The sequence below is a fragment of the Sphaeramia orbicularis genome, chromosome 18, assembly GCF_902148855.1.
Source record: "Sphaeramia orbicularis chromosome 18, fSphaOr1.1, whole genome shotgun sequence".
Lineage (NCBI taxonomy): Eukaryota > Metazoa > Chordata > Actinopteri > Kurtiformes > Apogonidae > Sphaeramia > Sphaeramia orbicularis.
The window spans coordinates 23,901,430-23,922,608 of record NC_043974.1 but is presented as its reverse complement, the minus strand read 5'-3'; the positions used below and the strand labels follow the sequence as shown (position 1 = coordinate 23,922,608).

General features: G+C 37.5%; 1 protein-coding gene across 1 annotated transcript; it reads right to left on the bottom strand.

Annotated features, from left to right (window-relative positions):
- Nucleotides 1-1,680: 1,680 nt before the first annotated feature.
- LOC115438755 (protein O-GlcNAcase) lies at nucleotides 1,681-17,595 on the bottom strand. Its single transcript, XM_030162548.1, has 17 exons — nucleotides 17,408-17,595; nucleotides 14,920-14,971; nucleotides 11,280-11,377; nucleotides 11,057-11,187; nucleotides 10,808-10,979; nucleotides 10,586-10,684; nucleotides 8,469-8,738; nucleotides 6,732-6,818; nucleotides 6,041-6,522; nucleotides 5,363-5,537; nucleotides 5,126-5,182; nucleotides 4,690-4,775; nucleotides 4,462-4,566; nucleotides 3,988-4,079; nucleotides 3,571-3,760; nucleotides 2,665-2,824; nucleotides 1,681-1,859 (listed from the first exon to the last, which is right to left on the bottom strand). The coding sequence occupies exons 1-17, from the start codon at nucleotides 17,445-17,447 to the stop codon at nucleotides 1,723-1,725; spliced, it is 2,433 nt and encodes an 810-aa protein (XP_030018408.1). The 5' UTR covers nucleotides 17,448-17,595; the 3' UTR covers nucleotides 1,681-1,722.
- Nucleotides 17,596-21,179: the final 3,584 nt, after the last annotated feature.

The window sequence follows — 21,179 nt, the reverse complement described above, 5'->3', positions numbered from 1 at the left end:
CTTGCATCTTCCCTCAGTCTTGTGTGTACCTAGTATTTCTACATTTGAGTCCTAGTGCCTCCTCAGTGTTTCGGGCTGCCCCATCTACACCAGCTTCATCATCCTGTAAGTCTTTGGGCATTTTTTGGTAGCAAAAATGTATTTAACTTCTTCAGCTTTGCTTCTGGTATCTGCATTTGGTTCTACCTCTTCTTCCCTTCCTTCTCTGCTTTCACACATAGTGGCATTTCAGCCTTGTTCAGACTGTCAGTCCAAATCTGTTCTAGTATATTCACTGAATCAAGATTTTAACAAGATAAGATTTTTTTTTTTAAATTTGGACGGCAAAAAAGTAAATGAAATCCAATACTGGCAAAAGGGTCTGAACTGTTTGTGAAATGCAGTGGTTCAGATGTCTACAGATGCATCTCAGTTCAGACTGTCAGCTGGGAGGAAAGCTTCTGTGTGGGTAAAGCTGGAAGGAACCTGAAGCTAGGTCACTAGCATAGCTACACTACCAGTCAAAAGTTTGGACTCACCACCTCATTTAAATGACATTAGATGGATCTCAGATGGCAGACAAGTGCTCAGCATCACTGGGAACTCCTTCAAGACTTTGGAAAACATTTCAGGTGACTACCTCATGAAGCTCATCGAGAGAATGCTAAAAATGTACAGAGCAGAAATAAAAGTATAATGTGGCTATTTCGAAGAATCTAAAATACAAAACATGTTTTGAGTTAAGTCACACTTTTTTTAACTACATAATTCCATGTGTTCATTCATAGTTTTGATTCCTTCAGTGAGAACTTACAATGTAAATAGTCATGAAAATAAAGAAAAACCAGGTGAGTCAAAACTTTTGACTGGTAGTGTATGTAGTCAGTGCTTAAGTTACTAAAGTAACTCATGCATTTGACAAAAGATGCTGACAGTCTGCCTCAGAAGGTCTGAATTGTGCAACATTCAATTTGTCTGCAGTCAGACTGTAGTGTCCTGATTAAAACACTTTAGCATGTTCAGATGCTTTAATGCCACCGCACTGCATTATTCTTCCATGTGAACAAGCCTATAATCCTGGTCTATTGCTTTGAAAAGAAGCCTTAAGGTCTTGCTTTAAACAGTCTAAGCTTCTGCCAAGTCATGTGATCATTAAATAATTCATAACCTTTACATCATAGCTTTAATCATTGAAAGTGTACATTCTCCTATTGTGAAATCTGCACACTGCCCTGTCATTAACAGTTTGCATTCTGCACAGGCATGTGGGAACATACAAACTGTTTGCCTTCTCACGTCTATGATCTATTGCTCTATTCTCATCTCCACCTACTTAGTTGTTGACAAACTTGAAACTAAATCTTGTAATCCACAGCCAGAGGCAGAATCCCAGACAGATTAGCACAGATCAGCTGAAGGTTTCAATTCAAATCTTATTTTATGTTTTGTAAATCCTCTAAAAATCTCTGGGTTCATCCTCATTACTGCCACACAGACTCAGAGGAATCCAGGATTGTCCCTTTTTAAAAATTCTCCCTTCTCTTTTGACAGAGAAAATACACATTCTGCTTCTTTGCAAAGCTTAGCTGTCACCATCCTGTACATGCTGTATTTGAACCATCCTGTGTGTACATTCTTTTGTGTATCTATTGTATGGGTGCATATTTCTTTTGGGTGTGTGAGCGATTGTGATTCGATATCTTTGAAGACTGTGTGTATGTGCATGTTGGTTTGTTTCTGAATTCACAGCAGCCTTCCAAGCACCACTCCCTCTCTGCTCCTGGCTTCTCCTCTGAGGATCTCTAGGAAGCCCAATTTTGTCAAGAACTCCAGCCGCTGACGATCTGTTGGCTGAACCTCACAAAAGACACCCTGTGAACCTACACACAAAAACACAACAGCACTTTAGGATTTTAAATCCAATGGTTATCATAGAAAAATACACAACACAACAGATACACAACAATAATATTTAAGAATATGAATATGTTTCTATCAACAGATTTCTACAATAAAGAAGCAAATTCTCAAGAAACTCCTGAGCAGGTGGTAAAATACTTATAACTGCTGATAGTCATGTGAAAACATCAACAGCCACCTTGACATTTTAGCTCTTTCTGTAATTAATGGAGTATGCAGAATGGTTTTTCGACTCTGCTTCCACACTTCATACTTTTTTCATCTTTCACTCTATGCTCTCTCTTTTGCCTTGAGCCAGTGAGTACTGTGAGAGCAAAGAGATAAGTGAATAATTTCCATTTTCATTTTTAGATCAAACTATTTCCATCCTTTTTTTTTTTAAATAAAATATGTAATTTCTGCTGTTGGGGTCTGTCAATCAAATGAATAAAAGACACAACCATTTGATGTTGTGAAGGAGCATAGGATCACGGCAGGTGTCCGACATGACTCAGGTGGAAATAATGTTTTAAAGACGTGACGTATTAAAGCTTTATTCATATTAATTTCAGTGATGCATATTCATGTAAAGTCAGTTCATTGTGATGAAATTGCTCTGATAATTAGAACCTTTATTTTAAGGAAGACGATATGACAACAGTAACAAGCAACCTAATGAAATCAGTTGTTAAAATTACACATTTCTCAACAGTGTTGGAAATGTTTCATGTCATATGTTTAAGGGTTTTTTCGAACTGTACCACACACTATACGCTCTGGCCTTACCGTTGGCCTTAAGCGCAGTTAGGAGGGAGGTTAGCAGGGTCCGGCTAACACTTATGTCCACCAGTTCAGGCAGGGCATCCAGTCGCAGCTGAGAGGGGAAATGATAAAGGAGGGAGTCTGGGTACTCTCCCTGGTCCTCCTCCATTAACTGGATCAAGTCCTACACAGAGGAAAACAGAGATGTGAGGATATGAGTCATGTTTTTTTTCTGACTGGGCAATTCCAAAGATCTTCTCATTAAGCACATATTGAACTGCATATAAAGCTCTTTTTTTGGACACTTCCTCTTGGATATTAATCCACTGGTGCAAAACAGCCTTTTATTTAACTGCAGTGTGGCCGACCGTCATCCAACTAATTGTGAATGTTCCCCATGACGCACAGAGTGGGCACAGCAGAGGCAGCTAAATACAGGTTCGCAGATGCCAGAGACTGACTGTGCCTATTGCTCACTGATGTCTCTGATTGGCTGATTTTCATAAAGTCACAAGTTGTTTTGTCATGATGAGGGACAGTTTTATTAAAGCTGAACAATGATGAAACAAAACCATTTCATGTGAGGTACTCTATGTTCATTATTGTGTCAGTGATTATAGCATCTGCCTACCCTGCAGTAGCTAATGATGATGTGTTTAAATTTGGTTACACATTCATCAGATCTGTGGACAGTTGGACACATGGTAAATGCTAATATATATGTGTCACTGACTTGCTACAGGAATCACATTTGTAAAAAACATCACATAATTTACCCACACTGAGTCTACATATTTCAGTAATGTGAGACTGAGAGTGTTTATATCTGTCTGTAGTAGTTTTTTTTTTGTTTTTTTTTTTTTTTCCAATCCAAAGAGACCAAGGTTTAACAAGGCTTTATGTAGTTAATTAAAACATCCACATGTTTACCTGTGTGTTGGGATGTGTGCTGCCCACTTTGGGTGGGTACTTGTCCCGCATTGCAGGCATCCAGCTGGCCTGGCACCTCTTAGCAAATGACCGTACATCCAGGATGCCCAGAACACAGCCACACACACCCAGCTCATCCTCCAAGATGAAGCTGTACTCAGGGCACAGTGCCAGGCATGGTCCAAGACATCTGAAGGAGAATTAAAGCTGTCATTATAGATAGACAACACAACGAGCTTCGTGTAGAAGTGATACACCAACAAGTGTCCTATTTGTTGTCTTTTGGACCTCCTGATTTTTGAGATTCACCAGTGGTTTTTTTTTTTTTTTTTTTGGACATTTGTCACGTAAGAAAACATTCTATAAGATGATATGAGATTACTCTTTCCCTTGTTTCTTTAGCTGTCTTAAACACACCTGTCTCCTATGACATCTGGATGAGCAACACTGGACTCTTGGCCACCCTGAGTCCTCAGGTGAAGCTGGCGCACCATCCGATACAACTCCACCTTCAAAGGTAAAAATTATGTTAACGACATCGACTGAAGAATGATTGGTGTCATTTCACATGCAGGTCCATCTGTTTATCCTAAACTCATAATCTTTCAAAAATGACAACATGATTAACTAAAACTTAGTCCAAGTCTTGCAAACAAATGCAGGTTTCAATCTGCAGCTTTTTCCTGTGTGAGATGATGGCTTGAATGGAACATTTAAAATTCCATGAATGTTTCATGAGTTAGAGTTTCTGCTTGACTTCAAATGATCTTCTGTCTTTGTTTGCTGAAAATAAATGGCCAGTGTGGTTTTTACAACAGTTTCTGAACTACATACAAATAGGATGCTGGACATTATGGGAACCATGATATTAATGCATGTAGCTTCTCTCACCTTGTCTTTGCTGTGGTAGGGCCTAATGTTATAAAGACGAGAGGTAGGGAAGAGAGGAGGAGGGTGAGTGAAGAGTTCACTGCTGCTGCCAATTGGGAGGAGCATCTTCACACAGATTTGACAACACAAAAAAAACAAACTATTGTGTTATATAATATTACAATATAAGAATAACATAAAGAAGTAATGAGTAATTTTGAACTACACATGGTGTAACACTCAACCTACCTGCACCTCTCCAGACACACCGCCTTTGAACACCCATGGCTCTGACTCTACTCCCAGCAGGTCGGCCCCGGTGGTCTTCCCACACCCTACGGAGAAAAAAAAAAAGTCCTGTGATGAGACACAGTTAGCACCAAGGAAAAGACAAGAAAGGATATTGGCATGTAGGGAAAATGATCAAAAGTTCAATGTTTTACATAATTACAATTCCTCAAGTGAAGTGGGATGAAAAGCTTCTTCAGTTTTAATGTTGGTGCCATGAATATTTGAAGCTGTGAGTTCACCCTTCTCACAACATTACCTACTGAGCGAAATTAATTCTGCTCTAAAAAAATGGTTTGTATTAATTGTATCAGTATCACTTTTTTTAGAATGCACATATTTTGGATAACATTGATTTGTAGAGTGGAATCTTCTTGTAAACAAGGACTTTACTCACAGTGGAAGCAGTTCCTCCAGGACCCCAGAGTGGAGCTGTCACTCAGCACTCGTCCATCTGGGTGATGGAAGGGAGAGGAAAGAAGGAAGAGAATGAGATACTATACCTTTAAAAAAAACAAAAACAAACTAAACACAGTGTTTAGTCTTGACATTGTATTGAATGTTACAGAAAAAGTAAAGCAAAAAGATGGCAGAATGCTTGAGTAAAATTGTGTGTTCATGTCTCTGTTCTTACCCAGCCAACATATAAAAGCCTTTGCCACGAGGGCCGTGTTCCTTAGGTCCCATACGTAAGGATAAAGGTCATAGAGCACAGCCCTGTTGGCTCCGCCTACCACGCTGCAGTGGAGCTGTGCTATATCTTCACACGATGACAGGAACCGGGACGCTCGGCCACGCCACTCATCCATCTGGAGACACAAAGACACAAGATAAGAGACCCACACTTATCTGAAGGCACAGTAACATCTGCCAGTTGAAGATCAAACCAATATCAATAAGTAAATTATGTTAAGAGGTAGTGGGGTCATGAGGTGTTTTCATGACTACTGCCAATGAAAATCTAATGGTCCTGACTGGGGCAGAAATCATGTTAGTGTAATATATTAAAATGATGTAGCTGTTCATAAATGTAGCGTTATAAACTGCACTTAGGATTATGTGAATTATAAAATAACATGGAGAATGCACATTTGGAACTGGAATGACACGCTTATAGCTTCACACATTGTTAAAAAAAACGCATGCAGTTGTGAATGCACTTCAATTCAGTGAGTGCATTTACACTAAGAGGTAAGTTAATCAAGTGGCTAACAGTTTTATTTGCATTATATTCATGGATATCAATTCAAACAGTCAAACAGTCTGAACTGACAGATACACAATCTTTAACAGCACTAATCCACACACTGACCTTCTGAGGTGCAGCCTTCTTGCTGTTAGCGCTGACCAGGTGGCAGTTTGATTTCAGCCAGGTCAGATCCTGCAGCAGTTTTTGTGCAGAGGGTCCGTGCTCATGTGGCAGATAATGAAGACCCACCAGCAGCCGCACCTGGGACTCAGTCAGAAGGCCTTTCCCACCACTGGGTACCCGACCCTGGGCCTTCTGACCTCTGCCTCCACCAGCAGGTGCTCCAGCCCTGGACCCTGGACCCTGGTGGTTAGGTTGACTAGATTGGTTTGACCTCTTCTTTTCCCCCAAATCCCGTCCCTCCCTCTCCCCCTTGGCCTTTGTGGGTGATGAGGGAGGTGAACCAGAGTTTAGGGGGAAGACAGGAAGGGGTTTGGCCACAGCAGAGCTCCCTCTGAAGGTCGATGTACAATCGGATCTGTCTGGTGTTTTGCACCGAGATGCTGGAGCAGCAGAACGTTGTTCTGCTTGTCTGCTCTGTCGACCTGTAATGATGGCAAAAATAGATATTTTGAATTATTAATATGACTGTACCAACAGAACATGATTTCCTACAGTGCAACCCTTTAAACTTTCAGTTGCGTAATTTAAAGAAATGGACACTGATTTTGAGTATGAAGTGTACTGAAATGTAGTTCAGGTTTCATTCATTTGACAAGTAATAATGCAGTATTAATGTACAGTAATCTATTACCTGCTTGTAGTGGTTGGTTTAATTCTTCCATCCAGTCACGTAGTGCAGCAGATAGTGCTCGATCAGGACAGTACTCACACTCCTCATCTATAACATATCAGCAAGAAAATCAAAGGCGAATCATGCCTGGATAAAAAAAAAAACAACTAATGAACCATAACTCAACATAACATAGATGAGAAAGTAGACATTTTTCTTGTTTTTATTTAAATTGCATTTCTACATTCAAGGCATCAAAAACTTAGTTCCTCCTCACACAAGACTAAACGTAGCAAAGCCAATACCCCATCCCCCTCCTTCTCATGCAATCATTAAAATTCCTCCTCCATTTCCATCTACATCACAGGCTTTAGCCTGCACTTCATTTCTTTTTTCATCCCCTCGCTCAATGCTCATTTCCCCTTCAGTCCCTTCACTTTGTTTCTCCCCCACAGAGGGCCAGCAACCTCTTTCTTTTCTTCCTTCATTACACCACACAGTTACTCCTCCATCACCACTTTTCCCTCAGCTATGTCTTCAGAACAACATCACACGCTATAATGGTCCTCTATTCTTTCACTTTCCCATTCACCTCCCTTCTCTCTGGCTTTATCCTCAACAACTGAACTATTACAGTAAATGTCAGGCAGTGAATACAAACTAAAACTGAAATTGAGGGGATGTAGGTGGTATTACTGTTACATTTTATAGAGGTACAGCCTCAAATTTAACCGTCATTATTTTGTGTGAAATAATCCAAATGACATTTTTCAAAACGCAGAAACAATTGTTGAAATGTTATGAATTTTCCAACACAGTATTCAGCTAAGTAAATATATTTAACTTGTGTAGCAAAAGACAAAGCACTTATTAAGAGCATTTCATCTATTCCAGAGAGACTACATTTAGGACAATAGATAGGCAAATCTAGGAACACAGCTAAACCATTTTCAACCAGATATGTTATGTAATCCACAAAGTTGTTACTGCCAGGAAAAAAAGACAAAGCACCAACACTATCTTCCAGTTTTATCACTAGGGAGGATAATTTTATCCAGGCCTTCAGAGCTGGAACATAGCCCATTTGTAAAGCAATCTGTCATGTCTACCAAATTAATATAGTTGAACAAAAGTCAGTACTACATATAACCACTTAAAGTTACCAAGATCCGCCTGAGACAAAAGATGGAGGTCTAATACATTTTAAGTACATTTTATTTGTAATAAAAATGTGTATTATAAAGTACATGGCATTGATTCTGGACTCCATTAAAGAATTGAAACCCCCTTAAAATGCTCTTAAAATCCACATCTTTACTTCCCACTTCTTTACTTCAATTGCACAATGTCAGTGAACTCAACACTGATACAAAATTTGATTGATTTTATTCAACATTGCTCTGTTGGTTATTGTATGTTTTATTACATAAATACATACTATATTATTATTATTATTGTTGTTGTTGTTGTTGTTGTTATTATTATTATTATTATTATTATTATTATTATTTTTTATTTATTTATTTATTTATTTATTTATTTTAATTTTATTTATTTTATTTTTTTTTACTATTAATAACTTGCCAAACAACCCTTACCTGATAATGATCTCTCCAGAAAACAATGAAACTAATTTCACAGGACTGACAGGACTGGTAGAGCCGGTATTATCTTATTAGCTCATCAGTGTGTCCCATACCTTTCTAGTCTCTCTTCTTTGACTTTCTCTCCCTCCTTTCCCTCCATTGATTCCCTCACCTTTTCTTTCCTCCTTTCCAGCTCTGTACCAGCTCCCCAGCGTGTGAAGTGGGATGTAGTTGGCTTCAAACTCGCAGTTGGGATTGAGGAGGAGGCCCCTGAGTTGGCTTCTCAGCTGAGGTTCTCGACCCTTAAAGGGCCCGAGGAACAGACGTCTGGAGTCGTAATCATTGGCATGTAGGTTGTCCCAAATGAGTGGGGGGCGCTGAAGGACGGACTCCACCTCAGCAAGGCAGTCCATAGACAGTTTTCTGGAGATTACCTTACTGCCTGGAACCAAATGAAGGGAAATGTTTCAAAACAGAAGCTTCAAGTTTTAAGATACAGGTTTTAACAGTGAGTAGCCAAACAAAATTAGTGAGTGGCGAGGCAGTGAAGAGCTAGGCATTAAAGACCCAAACAATAACCTTTATTTTTGTGTCCCCTACTGCTAATCTGCAACATAAAATCTAGAACCACCTCACCATGTAAAGTCCATAAAACATCCATGATATCTAATAACCAACATATATTGACTGTGTCAGATTAGTGAAGAGCCAGATTATCTTGAATACCTGTCTGTATGTTATGAATACTAAGATGGCAGTAGAGCCTTACATTAGACCTGTTTTTCAGACTTGAAGTCAGCAGCAAACCTGTTTCACTGTGCAAAGAATGACCAACACATGTTTATCTAAAGAAGCTTAAGACAGGTGTGAACTCTCCTGGTTCTATGAACTATTACTGACTTACACAAAGGATTTAACTTTCAAAAAACAAGAGGCTTGGAAACACGACTTAAACTTAGATATTCAGGAAGCATATTGGGAAATTGCTTGTTTTAAAGCCCAGATCCAATCTGTTAACACAAAATATAGACTGTTACAGTACAAATGGCTTTTGAGAACTTATATCACACCGAATAGGCTTAGTCAGATGTTCCCCAATATTTCAGATGTCTGTGTGAAATGTAGAGAGGAAAAGGGTACTTTACATAATTGTCTATGGGAGTGTACAAAGCTACAGCAATTCTGGAAATCTGTGATAGATTTTATAAGCCTTGAAGGGAAGGAAGTCCCATCATGTGCTAAACTTTGTGTGCTGGGCATGTATCCTGAAGATTTTGCTGTAACCTTACAGCAGTCACTACTCATTGACTTTGGACTTTTACAAGCAAGACAGATAATTGGACTTTAATGGGAAAGTATGGACATAGCTTCTGTTGGATTGTGGATAAAAGAGCTGGCTGCTAGTCTTGCCTTGGAAAGGCTGACATATATTGTTAAAAAAGGACAAGAAATCTGCCAGTTTATGGGGTCCATATATGGCTTTCCTGAAAAACCACAGCTCCATATGACTTGATTTCCTATTTGGTGCTACAGTTGCACAATACTATGGTCTGATTTCATAATTGTACTGTCATTTTATTTTATTTCATTTATTTAGTTTTATTTATTTATTTTATTTATTATTTCTATTTATCGAGAAAATCTTCAATTTTATGGTAATTACTTTTAAGTATATGTTTTCTGTATATGTGGATTTATATTTTTCTGCCAGGATTGGGGTAATGTTATTTCTTTGTTCATCTACAAAAGAAAAATAAAGGAGGAAAAAAAGCTTAAAGCTTAAGAGATGTGACTTAAATTTACACTGTCATGTGGAGAAAATGAAACAATAAAATTGTCCCCCATTATGATATAAAACCTGATAAAACTGTAAGTGGGACACCAAGGTGTTCAAGAGATGGAGCAATGGAGATAAGCTGTACAAATTCAACAAATGAACAGAACTGTAGTGTGTGTGTGTGTGTGTGTGTGTGTGTGTGTGTGTGTGTGTGTGTGTGTGTGTGTGTGTGTGTGTTTGTACTGTACTTCCATATGCGTGTGGGCGGATGTGCACCTCACTCTGTTTTTGTTCTGTGGAGGAGGTTGTGTGCCAATTTGCATTCTAAGCTGTGTGTGTCCCTGCTGTATGTATACAGTGTGTGTGCTCTCATTAGCCAAGAAACTGCAGGACAGCTAATGAAGCTTATAAAACAGAGGATAGAAAGCAAAAGACTGTATGTAACGAGTCACGTCTTGGTGAGGCCAACTATTACAGATTTATTACCGGTAAATGTTATCTACTCATCTTACCTGTCCATATTACTGTTATATTTGGCAGAAGGTCCTCTCCAACTGTCTGCAAGTATGGCGACTTAGATACACTGGGAGAACATAGAGAACCACAGTATTCTGCAGGGACAAGGAGAGGCATTAAAAACTAAAGACAGAAGATTTTCCAAAGCTCTATAAACTACATATTTCATTTGAGATTAGTTGTCTATATGTTGGAGAGCCTCTTTCTTGAAGTCCTACCTGTGGGGCAAAAAAGGAAGACTGGCGGCTCCCCCAAGAACCGGTAGATCTCATTGGTTACCGTGACCTGAGCATGGGCAAATGAAGAGAAGGCCTCGCTGTCGGCCTGGCACATGGAGTGATCGATATCATCGAACAGAATAGCGAATGCCTGGCAACCCAGGTCTGATACCTGCGGAGACAGATGCTTTGCAATAACAAGTAAAATTAACAGAGGGAAAACCTTGATGTGTTGTGGAATATACGTACTTGTCTCAGCTTGCGTTTGAGCAGTGTCAAGTCACAGGAAGAAGAGAAAACGATATCCTGACCAGGAGAGAGAGCGTAAACAAACCTCAGGCCCCTTGACTGGGCCTCCTTTATGAGGGTACGCAACTGAGCTGCAGGAGGGGACAACACAGTAGCTCAGTTGAAAAAATAAAAAGCATCACACATTCACCAGTGAATCACAATGGCCAAATTGGGAAATTACCTTCTTCTTCAGGAGAATATACTTCTCTCCACAACAGTCTGTGTTTTAGGTCATCTTTTGGGCCATATAAGTAGGTATTTAACCCCCAACGCTGCATCCTGTCACATGGGGAAAAAAAAAGAAACAGAAAATGGTAGATTTATAATTCTATAATGAACTGACAATATATATTTGCTTAATAACAATTATTGTAATAAAATATATTGGGAATTTAACACTTAAATGTGGACAATTTTAATACATTGTTACAATCACTGTGAGGTTAATATAAGATGGATTATCAAATTAAAATGATTGTATCTGTTTTGGCTGGACTCAATCCTCAAAGGGACAAGAGTGAAAAGGGAAGGACGAAACAGGACAACATAACTGGTAGGAAGAAAATAGCACTGAATTGATTTTATGGCTTCAAAGACTGCTTCAGTTACAGGAAATGACCTTGTGAATTATAAATAGAATATCGTACTAGAAGTGAAACAATATCGGCATGAGTATGCAGCTACATTTGCAAACAACTGATTATTGCTCTTCGTTTCTTTGGCAGTGGACCAGCTTGCGTCTTTCTTGTCATTTGTGGGTGGACCATGTTCTCACTCTCTCTCTCTCTCGGCTTTATTTCCTGGACAGATGGCATGGTAAGTCGCCTCCACAAAGATGCAACCTACCTCCGTCAAACACACACTCACACACACCTCCACTGCCCCCTCGGCCAAAGTTATGCAACATTCAGTGTATGAATTTTGCCTACACCCCCCACTTGAGTCTAAAAACACTGATCTATAAATAAAACTGGAGCCCACACACTCAGCTGCTGAACAAAGATTGCAAAGTCGTATAAAACCATGACGACTTTTTTATATAACACCCATGGCTTGATAACCAAACATACTCTACATTTATTTATTTGCTGTATTTCCTGAAAATCAACAGGCACATTATAGTGATCTAGTCCTTGTCAGTTGTGTGTTGTTTACTTTACTAGAAAGAACATACAGTTACCATTAGATTCACCAGACATCATGGATCAATCAAAATAAAGCAGAATATGTGCTTGCTGTGAGACAGATGAGGGCACATGGGGCTGTTATAACATATGGACCTCTAGTGATTTGGAAATTAACCCCTTATGTTTATGTTTCATGATGCATATTCACACAGAATATTCACAAAGTCTGTTTTTTACTCAAATTTACTGTCATTATTCCTAAGTACTGATGTCAAGGGCAAGTTCTCCATTTGTGGATAACTCTTAAACAATAGAAAAATATTCCTTACTGTAGCTGTTATGCACGCAATCTATCTCATCCTCTTTTCAGATGTTGCTGTCTGAAAGATTTGTTTGCTCTTTCAGTGAACACCCTTGCTATATTATGACATGAGCCTCCAAGTTTCCACTTAAATGAAAGTTTTAAAAATGTTTTATCATCACCAGTGCAGCCTCTATAGACCTTAACAAGGAAATAGGTTGAATAAATGTGAAGGGCAAACAAAATAATGAATTAAATTAAAATCCAATCAAATTTCAGAGATGTCCATTCACATGGGAATAATATTATCACAGAATCTCTGTGTGTGCTGAAATATGCGAGGTAATTTGCGATGGCCTTTTTACTTCAGAAATTAAAAACAGGGCAGATTCACATGGGATTAAGATCACAGATGACCTCTGCATTTATTACAAAGTACCACAATTACTAATTCCATGCAAATAGGGCTGATTGATGTACTTCCTTCTCAAATTCTGAAATTAAACTAAAAAAGGTAAAAAAAAAAAAAAAAAAAAATCATCTGATTTCATTCAGATTTACGACATACGTCTACTGTGTCAAGATCTAGAGCCATAAAAAGCTTGAGCTTGCTGAGTTGAAGGTCAAGGCCACAATAGGGGATTTTCTAAATATCACTACATGTAAAGTATATCTCAAAATTTTGTGCACGCATTTATGTAAAATTTTGACTGAAGACAATTGTCTTTCAGAACGCAATACTGAACCTATATGATTTTTCAACATGATAAGGAGGTGAGGTACCTTGCTCTGAATGCATTTGTAATTATTATCATTTAGTAGATGTATTTTGATGTTTCCTGAATTTTTTATGCCATTAAAGCTCCTCTTTGAATTGAATTTCAGAACATAAATATGAGCAAAAGTGATGTACTACATAGAACTGCTGGGTATACTGAAGAGAAGTGGAAAGTAAAGAGCAGAGGGAGTATCTTATCTCTAGAGATAAACATGGCAGTAACTATTGGCTGTTGAAGTACAAACTGTGTCACAGCTCCCAACAGGGAATTATGTTTTTCCTCTCAGATTGTAAAACATGCACATCATCAAGAATTAATTGGAATCCTCCAAACTACATGGTATGCACGTGAAACTATATAAAGCGCTCATGTTGTTCCAGTACGTTCAGATTTGGTAAAAGCTCTAGAGATGTCCTTATGATAGTGCAATTTATGAAAAGGGAGATGATCTTTTGATATTCCCAGCCTATTATCATAGGAATCACTACAATATGGTTTACACTGATAGAGCTTGTTCCACTTTGTGAGCTTGGGAAACTGTTAATGAAAACTGTTGTGACAGACTGAGCAATGGGCTGCTTTTGTTTTGTTCAGTCAAAATTCAGACTGACTTGATTGAAGGCTAAGATACTGCACATGAAATGAAAATAGTAACCAGTGGAAAGTGGTCAGTGAAAACAGTGAAAAACAAGCTTTTCTTATTGGGATGTTGCTGTGTGATATGCTGCAATGTCACATATGGCAAATGAAGTCAAACACGGCATGCACTTTGTCCCTCTGTATGATACAATGGGCTTATGCTGACTGAACGGTTCTTGGATGCACAGAGTTAACTGCCATTACAGATCAGCGTATCAAGTTATTGTGATTATCTAAACTACAGGGATATGCTATAGTTTAAATTTGTCTGACACAGTTTTACACATCTAATCATAACATCAACCTCCTCTGATCCTTCATATCATTGTGTTTGGACCAACACTTCAGTAAAGCATCTGCGTAAAACCAGGATTACTGCACGGTTGGACAGCTCTGGCATCTGCAGCTGCGCACCAACTTATGCAAATGCAGCAAAATAAGACAATCTGAGCTCATTTCAGTGCCAAGATTTACTCGTGATTATGATTAATTCTTTCCAAATAATGTCCTCGGGTTAAAATTCTTGCTTTTATCAATATCAGGATGCATATCTCAGAAAAAATTGCAATGTTATTTCTGTCCAATATTATACATCTTAAATGGTAATTAATGCCACTAAAAATGTCCATTCTCTAAAATCTTGAATTAAAAGAGCCTCTGTCTTTTTTCCATAACAAACCCACCCCCCTGCTGTCATCCATGGCTGAGCCTCAGGACTCAGATGAGCCTGCCCTCTGCTTTAGAGTCATTCTGCGTCAGTGATTTTTCTCAGGTCTCACTGGCACAGAAATAGATGCTTGGATCTGGGTTTGCCAGCGGCACCAGGTCAGTGACTTTTGAGCTCATGCTATTAATGTAAAAAGGTCTGACATCACAAAAACGTCCCCTCTGTGCAGGTTTCAGGACATATACATGCACACCTGTGCTCACATCACTTTGTAGTGTTCAAAGGCAGTAGAATAGTGACAGACTTACCATTGGAAGAGAACTTTCCTCTGATCCATAGACCATGGCCTCCCATAGAAACCTGAAGACACAAAGTAGTGCTTGAGTCATAAATCTGTACATACAGTATAATTTTTTACATGTCAAATTAACCATAAAAGACGTAAACAGTCACTGCCAACCAAAAGCATCTACTGATTTAAAATGTTTTTTAAATTTGTACCATTAATCTAATCAATACAAGTCAAATAATTCTGGTAAACGCAGATTCTCAGTTTTTCATTGGCATCAGATATGTCCCATTTACACATTCAGATGCTTCATAGTGAACATGGAAGTGTCATAATGTTTTTATGTTCAGTTAATGATACATTTTGCTGAAGAAGTCAACTTTTCTTCAGTTTTGTCTGTTTTGATATGATACTCTTTTAATCTACACAGATCTTGTACGAAAATCTAGATGATTACTAAATTAGGTCTAAATACACAAAAATACCTGATTTTCACTGAAAAGGCAACATGCACAAGATAATATTATAATGAATGGTGATAAATCACTAAAGAAAGGTTGAATGCAAGAAAAATTTATTTGCAAGTCACCACAAAAATAATTCTATGCCTTTTCGTGTTAATGGTGCAGTGATTGGACTTAAGGTTTCCTAGATACACAGTTTGTTGTAAGTGTGTGGGGTTATTACTGTATGAACCTATGGAGTGGCAGGCTGTTGCATATTCAAGTTCAAGAAGTTTGATTGAATTATGATTGATGATTTTTATTTCCTATGCAGATGAATTCCATACAAAATCACTTCAGTAAATCCCAGTGATGACTAAATTATTTATTATGATGATGATGATTCCATTTTCATATAGAGCTATTCAAGTTATAAGGTGGAAATTCATGGACTTTTTTTTTTTTTTTTTTTACATCAGAGTAATATTCTTTTTTTCTGCCATGTAAAGTCTGTCAGTCTGTCACAATAATTTGCAGTGACTGGATGGACAAGGACATTCCCAGAATAATCTTCTAGAAGAGTATCATCTGCTGTATCTGTTTACTATTATGTGCTTGAGAAATCCGTTTTGACATATCACATTTCTTCCGTATTGAGTTGTAAGTGAAGACATGTAGTACAATGTGCAAACCTTGTTGCCATGACATTATCTGTAAATGTATTTTTGCTACTAACATTCACAAACATGTTTAAGAAAAGCGTGGGTATGTAGAGGGGAAAAAAAGAATGCACTGTGTCAGAAAATACACTTTCAAATCATGTTCTACAGCAATTAATCACAATCTGAACAGTCATGAGGTTGCAGACATTATGTATGTACTGTATGTGCCATCGAGTGATGCTGCTGCTTCCACTGCTTACTTGGCCACACCCCCCATGCGTTTGGCAGAGCCATAATTCATCTCCAGCTACACTCCATCACATTTTCTATTTTTAGAAATGGGAGCATCTCCAATGTCCCTCTCCCTCCTTTGTGTTTTCTGAATAAGTCTGCAATATGTGTGCTCACGCGGATGTGTGTGTACAGTAAAGTGGGTCATTGTGAGAAGTAAATCACTTCCACCTGCAATCCACACTGTCTTCTCCTGTAATGTTCAATTGTAGTGTGTACCTTTGGTGCATATAAATGACACGTCTACCTGTGTTCATGTACGTCACCTGCAGAGTGCTCTCCCCGGTAAGCAAAACCAAGTAATTACAGACTCCGTTGGATGCCACCACATGGGATTAAAACACATGAAAAAGCAATCAGAAGGTGTGACTATATGTACTAGTACGACGTAATGTGTTTAATGTTTTATTCCATGTCCAGTAATCTTAGGTCCGCAAAATTTAATGACACAATGTGAGATGATGTGTATATTTCATTGCATGTTGTTGAAGTGTTGCATCCTATTTTAATTATACACTGAGATAGCACGGAAAGCCACCATTACAATTCATTTTTGCAATTTTAGTAATTCTCTTTCACAACTGTCATCTTCGTGTTCTTCACCTTGTCCTTTCACCATTCTGATCATCACTGAATAATTAAGATTTTAGATTAGACTCTATGCCACATCCAAACATCCATCTCTCTCCCTACCAGCATCACAGTAATTAATCATCACCATCAGTACCATCTTCCACCTGTCTCCATCTCATCACCTCCTGGTCCCATCATCCTCATCCTCACCTCCTTTACCATCCTTAACACCACCAGCCATTGTCATGTGTGTTTCCCTTCCTTATGCTATACCTCTGCAGCCTTTGAACCAGACATTATCGAAGGCTTTCTCCGCTTGCTCCCTGATCTCCACTTCAGGCTTCACTGATCACCACCACATCATCTAATAAAGACCTTTTCCATCCTCCATACGCCAGTGTTCATATACTTGGTACCACTCCTGTTCAGTAGGTGAGACAACAGTGCCGATGAATGTAGGTCAAACGGTGGTCTATTAAAAATCATCTCCCCAAGCTAAGGGGGGGAAAATCACATGATCAGACAGGTCAGCTCTTACCTTCCACCACCCCACAAAGAAACGGCTTTTTCTCCTCCATCCTGTCCTCTGCCTCGCTGCCTCCCTCCGCGTCCAGTCAGCCCCGAATGAGCGAGGCAAGACGAGATACTCTCCCCGTCTGTCAGTTTAGATACCGGGGATATTCTTCATGCTTCTACTCGGTCGGCCTCCTCCTCCTCCTCATCCTCCACCTCTCCCTATTGCTCTACATCCCTGGAGCTCTCGTGCTGCCTTCACGTGCTGAGTGGAAAATCTTCAATCCGAGCACCGTGATTCAATTTCACAGTGATTCATAATTAGCTTTTATTAGCTGCTACAAACGGTATAATATAATATAATATAATATAATATAATATAATATAATATATAAAGAGCAAAATTTACACTTGCAAAAACGTTGACTAATACATCGCAACCGTTTCTGACTCATCTTAGCAGCATGGATATGGTAAATGTTTACACTTTGCGCTTGTTTCTTCCTGCTACATCGTTATATAAATTAAAATAAACCTACTGGAAAGACTTTTTTTTTTTTATAAGACATAATTTTTATTTTTATTTATTTATTTATTTTGCTGCACTAAGCAAATTTCCAGAACAAGAATGGGACAAACATTACAAAAGAGAAATATAGAAATACATTTGAGACATGGTGGAATGATTAAACACAACTATTACAACTATCAGAAACAAAACAAAAAAATTTTTTTTAGACATTTGAGGTGTAATGAAAATACTGAAGCAGAAAGAAAAATAAATAACTAAATCAGACTGGACAACAGAGCACAAAAGACCAGGCTAGATATACTTAAAACAGCAAGGATTTAGATAAACTAAAATAAAGTTTTCTGGCTTTTTTTTTTTTTTTTTTTTTTTTTTTGACATATTTTCAGTATACTTAAAAGATTTGTAATACTTAATAAAATCATATAAAAACAAGTTAAAGGAGGGGTTCGTATTTTTCCACTTACAAGAATGAATATTAGATTTACCCAAAATAATAAGGTTAACTATATCTTTGACATTAACTTCTAATGAATCCATAAAATAAATAATATCACATAAAGAAAAAGATGGAATATTTTCAATCTTTAAGGACAACCAATCGTGAATATCAGCCCAAAAGGAAATATAAGACATAACTGAAGCAGGTTAATCTACATTTGGGCACCAGAGGTTCAGAAATGTTAGCTAAACATTACATAGCTAAATTAATTAAAGCTAATCCCTAAGTTAGCACCAACTTCTACAATCTGTTTCTTGCCTCTTGACAAAAGTAAGTGTATATTCAGTTTCTGTTTTTTGTCCTGGCAATTTGTTTGTCTCTACACAAATGTAATTTAATTAAGTCTGCACTTGTATGAAAAATAAAGGTGATTTAACATATTAGCTGACAATATAACAGGTGATTGTAATATGTTAGCTGTTAGCCTTATAATGTCATTAGTGAGTTGCTAGAGTGTATTTTTTAACGGTTTTAGTCAAAAATATCAGGCAAACTATATTGAATAAATATTTGTAACACGTTATAGATGCATTAGATACCAAGTCCAGAAAGGTTAAGACCATTAAATTGTGTAATTGAGCTCTGGCAACAGATTACAGTTAAGTTTTTAGTGAAATTATAATGCCTCAAAGAGATTCCATCATTTTTTGTGATTTAGTAAATATTTCCATTGAGTCCATGTGATAATGCTGGTTGAAATTTAGTGCTAATCATAAATTCCAGTTTTTAATGTAGCTACACATGGGATTTATTTCCAATAAAATGCGTAGCAGTAAATTGTCACAGTAACTACATGTGCAGAACCATTTCCCACCCCCATACTGATAAAATAACTACTGCACCTTCTAATTTTTTTTTTTTTTTTTTTTTTTTTTTTTTTTACAATGGCGTTCAATGATGCACCAATCTGTTATTTTCTTCATGTCTGTTTTTTCTGGTTACAGTGAAAGCAGCATCTGCCTCTACTCCTTTTTGAGCTGTGCACATGCGCACTGGCTTTTATAAGCGGCATAATCAAGTAGTAGTTGAGTTCCTTGACACCTTTTTACAGTTTACAACCTTATTTATTAAAATTTTATATTTTTGCCACGTTGAGATTTGTGGGAAGTATGTGGTAGGGTGGCTTAACTGATCCATATGGATTATCTGACTGTTGTAGTTACACACTGAAAATCTAATTATTTTCTTTTCTAAAACTACCATGCTTTCTTTACAGTGACACGTACTTGGTTATATATTTACACACGTAAAATAGTATTAAGGTATAATATGTGTCTTTGTAGCAATACATCAGTACACCCATCATTTGATGTGTGTGTGTGTGTGTGTGTATGTGTATATATATAATTTTTGTTTGTTTATTAATATGGTCCCATTTAATAAGATTCCTTATAAAATGTGACTTATTAGAAACAAATCTATAATTAAAATTAGTGCAACTGTGATACAAACACTGAACTAATTGTGGTTAAGTATATTTTCTCTCTGTTTTAACACATACCTTATGGTGCGACTTAGACACATCATCAGTGTTGTAACCTGGAGTCAGAGGTGATTGGTCTTCATCTTATTATTGACTGACCTAGGATGGCCTAGATCTAGAATTTCTTATTAGTGGCCTTTGAGTATATTCTTTAAAAGAAGAATGTCGTTTACCCAGGCACTTATCAGATGTAAAAGAATGTTTGCCTTTGTAACAAGCAGGATGGGCTGACTGCTCTCTAAAAAACATGTAACGTATAACTCAAAAAAACAACTGGGCGGCTATTGGTGTTCATGTAATTTATTACAGTATTGTATTTTAACAAGGGCTACATTTGTAATTGAAGCGCAATCTCATTGTCAGTTGGCATCAAAAGCAGGACTGTAATTGTAGATATTGGCAGAAATTGAAAAAAACACATCCTCCATTGTCTGGTGATATTTTGGACTCTATGACACAGTGCAAAGAGAGTAAGTTTGTATATTTGAGTTGAAAAAATACATATTTGAAAAATTATAATCCACACATTTTTCTTAAGAACTACACACAGCCACAAATCACAGTATTGCTCACTAAAAGGATATATGATTTTTTGCCAGATTGTGCAGCCCTGATTTTTTGTATTCTAGACTGATATTCAAAACATTAAATCAGAAAACTCAGCCTGGTCGTACCTAGGGCAAAGATTTTGCACTGTGTAAAGTTGTACACAGGATACTGTTTCACAGCATGAAACTAGCTGTTAGTTTTGTATTTTGAACAATTACCTATAAAAATATATAAAAATAACTATTTATTTTGGTATTACATATATTTATGTACAATACATATGTGCAGTTCAACTATAAGAACTTTAAATCAAGCATCAGCAACAAGTTAGGAGCAACATGTATGGATATGTTTACTTCATGTATACCTCAATGCATTTTAAAAAAAACTGGTTACATACTTGCTGTATATTTGTATAGTTGTACATATATCACTACTTGAAGACTGAGAAATTCATATTTGTGGTGAAGCATTTCAGAAAAAAGTGATAATTGTAGAAGCTATATGGGATCATTTGGACAGAGAAAAGGATGTGTGCAATATAATGCAAGATTATTTAAGAAAACATCCAGACAGTTGACCCAAGAGAGTTGAACATTACTGAATCCAAATGGAGGTCACACTAAATACTGACACCACCTGCAGCAGCAGTTTCAACATTGTGCACATATTTCCTACATATTCCTTGTTAGACACACACCCATTACAACCATGCAAAAACAATGAAGCTAAAG